Source organism: Lactuca saligna, chromosome 1, assembly GCF_052625555.1.
Source record: "Lactuca saligna cultivar CGN05327 chromosome 1, ASM5262555v1, whole genome shotgun sequence".
In the NCBI taxonomy this organism is placed as follows: Eukaryota; Viridiplantae; Streptophyta; class Magnoliopsida; order Asterales; family Asteraceae; genus Lactuca; species Lactuca saligna.
The window spans coordinates 182,737,093-182,749,286 of NC_136417.1; the positions used below are offsets into that span (position 1 = coordinate 182,737,093).

General features: G+C 29.2%; 1 protein-coding gene across 1 annotated transcript; it reads left to right on the top strand.

Annotated features, from left to right (window-relative positions):
• The first annotated feature begins 2,139 nt into the window (after nt 1-2,139).
• On the top strand, nt 2,140-3,452 carry LOC145001630 (antimicrobial ginkbilobin-2-like protein). The gene is made up of 2 exons (XM_078960992.1): nt 2,140-2,954; nt 3,063-3,452. The coding sequence occupies exons 1-2, from the start codon at nt 2,207-2,209 to the stop codon at nt 3,167-3,169; spliced, it is 855 nt and encodes a 284-aa protein (XP_078817118.1). The 5' UTR covers nt 2,140-2,206; the 3' UTR covers nt 3,170-3,452.
• Nucleotides 3,453-12,194: the final 8,742 nt, after the last annotated feature.

The window sequence follows — 12,194 nt, forward strand, 5'->3', positions numbered from 1 at the left end:
ATCCCAAACAGGTTATTTATTCACTTGTGGAGGTACCACAATTTCTTGGCGTTCTGTTAAACAAACTTTAGTTGCTTCTTCTTCTAACCATGCAGAGATTATAACAATTCACGAGGCAAGTCGCGAATGTATTTGGTTAAGAAATTTAACTCATCACATTCGTGAGAGTTGTGGTCTAACTTCTAACAAGGACATTCCAACCATACTATATGAAGATAATGCGGCTTGTATAGCCCAATTCAAGGAAAGGTTTATCAAAGGAGACAGAACCAAACATATATCACAAAAGTTTTTTTTTACTCATGATCTTCAAAAGAGTGTGGCATCAACATCAAGGAAATTCAATCAAGTAACAACTTGGCATATTTGTTCACTAAAGCGCTCCCTACATCCAAATTTGAAAACATAGTACAAAATATTGGAATGCAACGCTTTAAGGAAATCAAGTGATGTGATGATCAGGGGGAGTTGGAAACACATTGTACTCTTTTCCTTAGCTATGTTTTTCCCACTGGGTTTTCTTAGCAAGGTTTTTAACAAGGCAATTGTTCCAAATATCTATTATTAATCATGTACTCTTTTTCCTTAACAAATGGTTTTTCCCATGAGGTTTTACTTATTAAGGTTTTAACGAGGCATGATACAATCGTCATTCAAGGGGGAGTGTTATGAAATATTAGTTTGTGAATGACCATTGGATTCTCCATTTCTCCCATAACTCTCCATCATTATTTAGCATTAGTAACAACCATTTCAATGTGTTTTATGAATGTAATAATACACCATCATAATGTGCATTCATATTATAGCTCATCTTTCTTCTTATTTGGATAGTATAAATAGTGAGTCATATATATTAGAAACTTGATGATTTCATCACAAGTATTGGAATAAAAGTTCTCTCCACTCTCATGTCTTTCTTCACTTTATAATTTATCTTGTTATTTGATCATATTTTATAACACGTTTTTTTTTTTTTTTTTTTTTTTTTTTTTTTTTTTTTACATAAACAATATTTTTTAATGGGCTATAATCATTACAATTAAATTTCACCGTAACTTATCCATAATGATACAACCTTTCCTTACACATTGAATGAAAAAAAAAAAATCTCATTAAATTTCTATAACGACGTGCTTTTTTCATGGCCAAAAATCATTTTTGTAATAATACAAATAGCTTGTGGTGATGTTTTAAGACGATGAAGGTTTCGGTTTGGCCCACGAACAATACTCTAGGTTAAATGAACATTCTAAATAGATTTCCTTGTACCTGTGTTGTCTTGTTATATGTTTATCGATTAACAAAATCATGCTACTTCCGTTTTTTTTTTTTTTTTGCAACTTTATCTTGTCTTATTATATGTTTATCGATTGTTGATGCTAACATATTACTTGCACCAATTCACATATTGTCATATAATTTCGACAATAAAGTATCCAATTAATACACATTGTCGAGTTGATACAACTTGCAACCAAGAAAACTAATAAATAATACCTAATTTAAGGGTCTCGTAAATGAACCCACATGTGTATGGATATAGTGTGTATGTGTTGACCTTCACACACACATGTCCCGTTATATGAAGGTATTTTTTAGTAACACCCATAATTTTTTGTAGATCTCTACTAAATCAAATTAATATATTCAAATAATCAATTATAAAGAAACATTAGAAAGTAAATGGTGTAGCTTCATTGAATTGTATATAGTCAATCATTGCGTTTACGTAAAGCAATATTGCCTCCTTCGAATTGTATTTAGCTAAATGGCTAAAAGAATATATATTATCGTGCTAGATACGGTTAAAATGTGTATACATAAATATGATATTAAGTTGAAGTCTAACATCTCTTATTAAAATATCAACAATTTATCAACGGGTTGATGGAAAAACCCAATGTCATTTATCCTTGAGTGTTAGATCCATTCAAAAAAAGGTAACATTTTTTTTTTTTTTTTGACTTTAGACAAACTAAAGTTTATCAATCTTTATTTTTGGTTAACTGGTTGACTTTAGCCAAAATAAATTTATTGAATACTGGCCCACTGAGAAGAAAAACCAACAACACAGCTTAATAAAAAAATGAAGGGACAGGTGGATATTTTATTTAATATTGGGTTTAAAGTTGGCCTGCAATGGGGTCCCTGTGTAGAACAATTTACCCCATCCATCTTACGAAAGCTATCGAATCTTAAGAAAATGGTGAGGGTTGTGCTATTGACTTTACTCTTCTTGATTACGTTAGATTCTTGCCATGGTAAATGCTCAAATGTAAGCTCCAGCTTCAACACAAATTTTAGAACCCTTTTGGATTTGCTTACCAAAAACGCACCTCTTCGTAACGGATTCTACGAAACAAGCGTCGGGAATAAGTCAGATCAAGTTTATGGCGTTGTTCAATGTAAAGCTAACATATCCTCGTCGAACTGTGCCAACTGTTTGAAATCGAATACTGAATCCTTTGACGGGTGCCCAGAAGGCAGAAGCATGGCTACTATATCCACTTTCTGCACTTTGAAGTTTTCCGATGAGAATTTCTTCGGAGTTTGGGATAACTTCTCATCAGCAACATTTGGCCACAACGGATTGGATAATCCAACGGTGTTTTCAAAAGGGTATCTGATGATGCAAGATTTAGCTAGCAAAGTTCCTGATCAACCATTGATGTATCAAGCAACCGATGTTAATGTTGGAGAGGATGGGAAACGATATGGTTTGGCTCAGTGCAGTAGAGATTTGAGCAAGTTGAATTGTCAAAACTGTTTGGAGGATCGATTGGTGAATTATAGATCTTATGTTGAGAATAGAACTGGGTGGGAGATTCTTGGGATCAGTTGTAGTATGTGGTATTCTAATGTTTCAGACACTTATTCTCCAGGAGTGACTGCTCTCACGCCATCTGAGACTGAGAGTCACGTTCCATCCGGTTTACCTACTGTTACTTCAGGTAAGTTGCTTCTTTTTTGTTTTTTGTTTCATAATACAACTATAGGAAAGATACACGATCATTGTGGTAGAGGTGCTTTAAATCCTTGGATGTTTCTTTAATGATCAGGAGGTTGTAAAAGCCATGGACGAAGTGGAATTTTGGGCAGCGTCAGCATCGGCACTAGCATTTTCACAGCTTTGTTAGCTATACAAGTTTTCGAGATGCTATCGTGAATCATGCAGTATCGGATGCTAGAGTTACTTATGCCATATGAACAAGTGCCATGTCAAATAATATCCACATCAACTAACCGGCTATAATAATGTTTCCTATGACGAATATTAGAAATTTTATTTCAGTTGTATAAAATAGAAAATTTACTTGATCTTGAAGTGTGAAATGATAACTGTAGTCAGAAAGAATCACTGCATAAATGATATATGATAACTGCTTGGAGCATATTCATCCATCATCAAATCACATTTTTAATACCACTTTGCTATAAACCTATTCCAACCCAACAACATTTTGTTATACTATTTTAGTGTAAAGAAATGTATAAGATCAAATTTGATGTTACTGTACTCTTTTACACAAAAATGGAGTTTAACCCAATTTAGTCACTCTCATATTTATTCATTTGTATATATATATATATATATATATATATATATATATATATATATATATATATATATATATATATATATATATATATATATATATATATATATTATAAATGTAGCATTTTTCATTGAACTCATGCATTTTTAACTTTCATACATTTATCTTTTTACCACATTTATTTGAAAGTATCATTATTTTTCAATTTCTTTATAATAATAATTATAGATTGGTTAATAAGGTTAAATAACTATCAAACCTAAAGTGTAATCATATATAAACTAAATTTCAATATGAAAATAAAAACTTTACTTTTACTTATAAAGTTATTTTTTTAACTTTTAACATATTATACTAATTTATTAGTTTTAATATATTGTTTGATGTAAACCATTATCATTTTAAAAATACAAATTTGGAGCAATTTGTATAAAATACTTAAATTATTAATTTAAATACAAAATTACATTGTCAACTTGAATATAATTTTTAGTTTAACTTAAACAAACCAAAATATATTTTGTAAATAGTTAAAATTGATGAATTGTAGTGTTTTTCTAATAATGATTATAAGTTTATTAATAAGGTTAAATAAATATATCAAACATAAAGTGTAATCCTCACTAAACTAAATTTAAATTTTAAAATAATGTCTTTACTTCAACTTATAAAATTATGTCTTTAACTTTTAACATATTATAGTTAATTTATTAGATTTATAATATTGTTTTTTGGAAACCATTATCAGTTTAAACCTACCACTTTTGAACAGTTTGGACAAAATATTAAAAATTTTAATTTAAATATAATATTATAGTATCAACTTAAATATAAATTTCAGTTCCACTTAAAAACTAAAAAAATATTTTCTAAATAGTTAAAAGTGATAAATGCAAAAACTAATTTGTAATCTCAATTTAACTAAAATATTTCCTAAATATATTTTTTTAATCGTTAAAAGTTTTCAAATAAATAGCTTAAAATAACTTAGGATAACAATAATTAAAAATAACTCTTTAAAAATGATTATATTGTTACCTCTAAAATCAAAAAATAATGTTTTATGTTTTAAATAATTATAATGATAGAAATAAAAACATTAAAAAAATAAATTTTAAAAAATAGTTAACAATAACAACAACTTTAAATATCATTAAACCATATATTATATTCAATTTTAATCATGTGTAACTCACGGATAAAAGTCATTTAAACGATTGAGATTATACAGTTAAAATAGATGTATATATTATCATATAATTCAAAAATATATATTATATCAACTTTAACAAAAACGTTATTGTTATATTTAAAAAAACATATATTTGTAAATGCTTCAACTATATAGGTGTTTATGTGTAACGCGCGGGCATTCGGCTAGTTCTTAAATATAACAATTGTTAATTATTATATGAGGTTTTACATTAAATTGATATTAATAATTATAAACTTAAAACCTAATCTTACATTTCCACCTCTATCTTTCACATATTTACCCAAGTGGCCCTCACCTTTTAAGAGTTAATCAATTTTTAATATTAAATCTTAACAATCCAATTGAACCAATAAATGATTTAGATTTGTCATCGCAGTTTGTATCAATTTTTAAGTTCTTACGCGATCCCACTATATATATATATATATATATATATATATATATATATATATATATATATATATATATATATATATATATATATATATATATATATATATATATATATATATACAAGGTTGTAGAACTCGTTACTTGGTACCTGTTCGGCCGACTACCAAGTAGCGAGTACTCGGGAGTATTCGGGGAGTACTCGGATTTGGAAATTTGTGCAGAAATACTTTTGGGGAATTTATATATGTCAAAATCATAAGATAAAATCATAAGTTGATTGAAATATATAACAAAATTGGATAAATGTGAATAAAAAAAAAATGAAAAACACATAATGGTCTCACTTTGTGAATAATTATTGAAAATATAAGATATATATGTAGTAATAATCACATGTGTGTGTGATAAATAATAAATCATTAAGTATATTATACATATTAATCACCGAGTTGACCGAATTTCACAACACTACTCAGTTTGTAAGGGGTCGATCGGGGAGTACTCGGGATTATGTAACTCGCCTTGGCAAGGGGGGGAGTAGCGAGTACTCGGAGGAGTAATCGGCCAACTCAGCGAGTTTTACAACACTGTATATATATATATATATATATATATATATATATATATATATATATATATATATATATATATATATATATATATATATATATAAGTATTTACAAGGTTTTGCTGAATTTTAAGAGGTACAAAGCATAATGCAATTTATATAATGAATTGATGCATCTAAATCTTATCCGGTCAAAGAAAAGAAAAAATCAGGCGGACCTTTGAATTGGTATTCCAAACTTTCAACCTAATGAATCGGTCAACACAACTGTCGTTTATATAAGATCTCCTCTCTCACCATTGTTAGGTTAAAACTCAAGCAAACACCAAAAAGCAATCACCACTATGACCGGATCATTTACTCTCCGTCATCCTCCTTCTCTCCCTGAAACGTAGAAAGCCTAACCGAAAACCAATTTACCACTGCCTCCCCAAATCACCGGTCACCACCATCAATACATCGCTTACCTGCATCGGAGGCCACCCTTCATCGTTGCTATTATGGATGTTTGACTATCTGCATCGGAGGCCACCCTATACAACTATTATTGTTTCATATTTCATCTTTGTTTTCCTAGTTTTTATTTGATTTTGACCAAATTGACCTTTTTTGGAAAAAGAATAACTGTTGAAATTACTTTATTTTACTTCTATATACGACTTCTATTATGTGTAAAGATGTCTAAGTACTTTACCATTTGATGCAAACATTAAACACAACAAGATGGCGGTCAAAATTTTATAGCCAATAACTATGAAGTAAAGCTTATTAACATAATTTTCTCTTACAGGTGGGAGAGGAACAATCAGTAGGAATGAAGAGAGAAATGGATTTTGACAATTAGTTTGTTGCTGCAAGGTCTCGATTTTGTAGGGTTATTCTTTTACGATCGGTCTCGATTTTCGGTTGCTTCTTTTTTACCATATTTTGTTAAAATACACTTTATTATGTAATACAAAAATAGTTCTTATTATGTAGTAAATTGAATTTTTCGTTATGCTAAGTGGTTTTATGTCTATCCCTGTCGCTAGGTTGATCTAAAATCACAACCTAGAACTCAGAGAATTGGTCAAAAGCAGGAGGTAATGGTTCTTTAGTTATAAACGGTATGTTGACTTTTCATGACTTGGGCACCTTTTAGGTTTAATATTTTCTTCAGTTATAAGCACAGCCTGCATTGAAAGTTCTTTGAATATGTCTTCATAAACTTTATGAGGATTTTCTAAATTTTGAATTGGTAATTATGAGTTTTCTTTTGTGTCGATTGAAGGAAATTAAGGGAAAGAGGTCATCATGGAGCTCCAGTAGGAACATGATTTTGATATGTTGCTGAGTGTTATTTTTAGTTAACAAAATGAAAATGAATTTGTATATATATAACCTAGATAGTACTTTATGTATGATTTGTGTCATCATTTTTATATGTTGATAGAACTTCAAGAGCTGGTCTTAAGCCATAAACAATCTTTAGGTGCCAAATGGGGAGGGAACGGACAACCACAGGGATGGTCATTTCCACATTGATCTATTTAAACCGAATAGGAGCTTATGACGCTTTTTTTATCAAGTTTATGTTATCTTGCATATAGCCAAATTCGTAACTAAATTAAACAAATAGAAACATACTTTCTATTTTTCCAAACACACACACACATACACTTTCATCATTAGACTTTTTTTTTCTTATAAATTAGGATGGAGAGGCAGGATCATAAAGAGAAGAAACATGCCAAGGTGTATCTCTTCCCATTATATATTGTTTGTATGATAATGTGAAATTTATTTGGGAAATTATCAAATATTTGGCGGGTAAAGTAGAAAAATGTAGGGGCTTACATTAAACATGTGTAAGGGTGTGGGAATAGATTTTAATTTTAAATCATATATGTGACTTATGTACATAAAGGTGTATTTTGATATTCTTAAATTAACCGAAAATGACAATGTACTTCGAAAATGTTTTACCTCAATATTTTCCAATATTTGCTAGGCTACCCCAACTGATATTGTGGTTTTACTAGATTAAGTGATGTAGGTGGTGTTTGTTCCTAAAATCAATATTTTACGGATGTTGCTGATACATGACTTAAGGTCGTAAAATCATCCATGTTCTTAGAAAAACACCTTTCATATTATATATATATATATATATATATATATATATATATATATATATATATATATATATGTATATATATATATGTATATCTATATATATATATATATATATATATATATATATATATATATATATATATATATATATTGGTAAAAAAAATCTAAATCTGTTTGTTTCTTTTCAGTAAACTAGATTTCCCCAATTTATGAATCTGTGATGGAGTTGGTACATTTTTTGAACTAAATTGTTGCTTCTGAAGCTCTCGATAGCTTATCTTAAAACTGAAGCAATATAAAATCAAGGCAATGACAAAGATAAGTTTGCTTTAATGTACTTTCTTTTCATAAAGTTTACCCTTTTGTAGAAACATTTATGTATTTGAAGATTGTAGAATAGTTTGAGATTGTTTTTTTAATTTCTGGAAGTTATCTTTTATTCCACTGGTGTTTTGTTATTTAAGTATAAGTTGCAAGTCTCTTATCTCCGATATATATACTATAGGTAATAGATTGTGTTAATTACCTAAATTCCTTTTCAATAAACATAGAATAATATGATGTTATTGAGTTGATTTATTAAGAAAATACTATGAACGGTGTGTGTGAATATATCTATAATAATAGTTGATTTTTTAACAAAATATTATGAATGGTGTGTGTGAATATATCTATAATAATATGTTGACAGTAAAGTCAAGATTTGTAAATATGAAATTTTAAAAAATTGTATTTGAAACAATAATTACTATCAAATTTAAAAAGCGTATTTGTGATTTTTTTTTTATCGTTAAATCCTAGATAATTTTTTTTACCACAAAATTAATTTATGAAAAAACTATTCGCACCCGTCGCTTGGCACGGATAAACAGCTAGTATGTATATATATATATATATATATATATATATATATATATATATATATATATATATATATATATATATATATATATATATATATATATATATATATATATATATAAACCTTATGTCCTAAGAATTGAGTAAACTAGTGTTAGGTGATTCTTGTGGATTTTCGATGAATTTTAGTGGATTTATGTTAGTTTTATTGGATTCTTTATGTTTTTTTAAATTTCCAAATCAACATTCCACTTTCTCTCTTTCATTCCATTCTTTTTTTTTTTATCCGAATCATTTTCCGTCTTCCTATCTTGTACACAATAATATAAGAGGGGAGCTTGGACAACTAGCACTTGGACTTGTTCACTCCGTTTTCTTCTCCTTGCCAGTTTTTCTCCACCACTTTTGCTTCCCAAGACTCCTCTTTTCGATCATGCTAATACTTCCCCAAGACTTTATTATTACACTGCTTCCAGAACTTTCTCTATACGAGTATACAATCTCGTCGTCTTTTATTCTTTCTCTCTCTAGAAGCGACTTCGATTGGATTTTTTTTATACATCGGTTATAAGAACCTAAAATTTAGAAAGATTTGACTTTTATTCAAATACTGACCACAAGCGTAAAATGGTCATTAATGAGAATTTAGAGAGAATATGAAGATGTGACTTCATGAAAATGGAAAATATTAGTTGAAGTCACTTCGATGAGGTTAGACGAGTAAGTTCAAAATAACAGATGCATGAGAAGATGCATTTTTTTCAAAAGGGTAAAATTAGAATTTTGTGCTTTTATGCGAACTTTGTGACTTAACAAATGAAAACATATACTAAGTCTATGAGGAATGAACCAACATAGTTGTAGAGTTTGTTCCTACCTTTACGTGGATATAAAGATCATAGAAAATGTGTAAGAAAAGAAGTAGTTATATGTGTAACACTCGCAATTTTACAAACTTTTTGAAATTTTAAAAATGTTATGGTTTCAACAAAATTATTATGGGTATTAAACCATATTTAACAAAAGTCTGTCTCACAAAAACATTTATGATTAAAACATCGAGTAATACCATCAAGCATCATACTAACCATTACAAGAAAATAAGAATTACCTCAATAAAATAAATAAGGAAGTATATCTCAAAACGTCTACTTCTATATATCATCTTTCTCTTTGAATACAACCTGAGATACATTGCATTAAAAAGAGATACATACGACAAAAATGTTTCATGAGATACGTGAGTTGGTGACCCAAAACATTTCAAAGTATTTACATAATAAATCATTTCATACATAAAATAACATATTTTTAGACCATAAAACCTTTGCAAGCATTTTCAAGGAAGCACTTTTCATACACATCAAGAATATCATTTATTATCTTATTATTTCCTTTCCAAATACATCTTTGCATATTCCTACTCTTTTATCATTAAGGGCTAATTAAGGTATTAAACCATTGCCATTTTTATACTTAGGGTACCACCCTAAGTCTAAAACAAAATGGAAAGAACAAATCAACCCACCATGGCATCGTGAAAACTAGGACATCTATTTCGTGAATGGGAGACGACACCCCGATAGATTCCTCTAGATCCTGTTACCGAGATATCATGGCTCGAGTAATATATTATTGTCAATTGGTTCAAATTCTTTCCATTACTTCCATTTTATTATCATTGCTTTCCATGCTTTACACATTTCATACTTTAGTATCAAAATAATCATTTCAAAAGTAGAACATCTATACTTCAAACATTTCAAACATGTTATAAAAAGATTCTTTCTTTTAAAAAATGTTCTTTTGTTTTAAAACATTATCTCTTTCAAAACACTCTTTCAAAACATACCTCACAAAAGTATTTAACAAATTCATTCCAAATCGTTTCATATATCAAACATTGGTATTTCCTTTTCATAAAATCATTTTTCCATGTACCCTAAAATGGGAAAATGCCAACACGCACTCCCTAGTTTTCCAATGTAGATTAGCTAGCCCTCATCTTGTTTTCTTAATTAGAGAAACACTTCTAAAACACCACCGATACAACATAAAGGGTAAGTTCAACAAAATGACCAAAATACCCTTCTAGGATTTTTATCATTTAGACATTCCTCATAAGCCTATTTTCTTTCTATTAACTTAAGCATAAAGTTTGAAAGCAATCAAAAGTCGTTTACTAGGTTTTCCAAAAAAAAAAAAAAAAAAAAAAAAAAAAAAAAAAAAAGCACTAAATAGAACACCCAATACGGCCCCGTGCCACATTACAATATAGTGACATGCACTATGACATGTCTAACATGCTTCGGTGTCACTTATGCCTATCATGACACGCCCCCATGACAATCCTACTATACACCCATTTTTTCAAAATTATACTAAAAGCTTTGTAAAATGTTTTATAGACCTCCAATGGCTATCAAACTTTACCTAGTGGTTATTAAGGACTAAATAGAGGTTATCAACTTCCCAAATACTCAATTAAGCCCTATATTGGTGATGAAATAATCATTAAGACCTTTAGATGTCATTAAAACTATAAGAAAGCATAAAATGACATCTACGCATCCTACCTAGCAATTAAGCTCCTTATGGTTAATGTTCTCATTCAACATCATTTCTAAATCACTTGTATGAGTTCTCACACATGGTTAGGAGGTGCTTTATCATCTTAAAAAACTACACTGAATCCATTAAGTTCTCATTGAACGCAATAAGAACATAGTGATTCTCAAGTGTTTAAAAGAAAGGTAAACTAGTCCATTTTGCACTTGAACATTCCAAAGTGCACAAAACTAGTTCCTAATTTGTTGAGCACTCAAAAGGGTATTGTTAAGTGAATGAAACCATAATTAATCTCATTATAAGTACTTAATGCAACTATGGAATCCTCAATTCCATTCTATGTTTCCTAAATTGCCCTTATTGCTAATTATTTCCTATATTCAACTATAGATCATTTAAGTCTTAATGTTTTTTGTATTCAAATCATGTTATTAGTATCATGTAATGTCCCAAAAATCATAAAGTAAAATTTTCATTTTCAATGCAACTGAAAATATCATTTATCCTTAACAACCATTCAGAAGTACGTCAACAAAAAAAAAATTAGAGTACAATCCCAAAATCATAAAGTGTGGAAACATGGGTGGATGCATTACAATCAAGTTGGGTCATTCCCTTTCAAACTGGAAGTACCTGAAACCATAACTATAAAACTATAAGCACAAAGCTTATCAAGTTACCCAAAATACCACATACCATAAATATCATTGGGTCTAGCCCTCACATTACCCATAATAATGGGCCTAACCCTTCCTAATCAATGGGCCCGAAACTGAAAACAAATGGGCCTAACCCTTCATACCATGGGCTTAGCCAACATACAATAGGCCTAGCCTAACATAAAATGTAAGAGTCACAAAGACAACAAGCATATAACTTATCCTAGTTGGCTGATATTGGTGCCTACGACCCA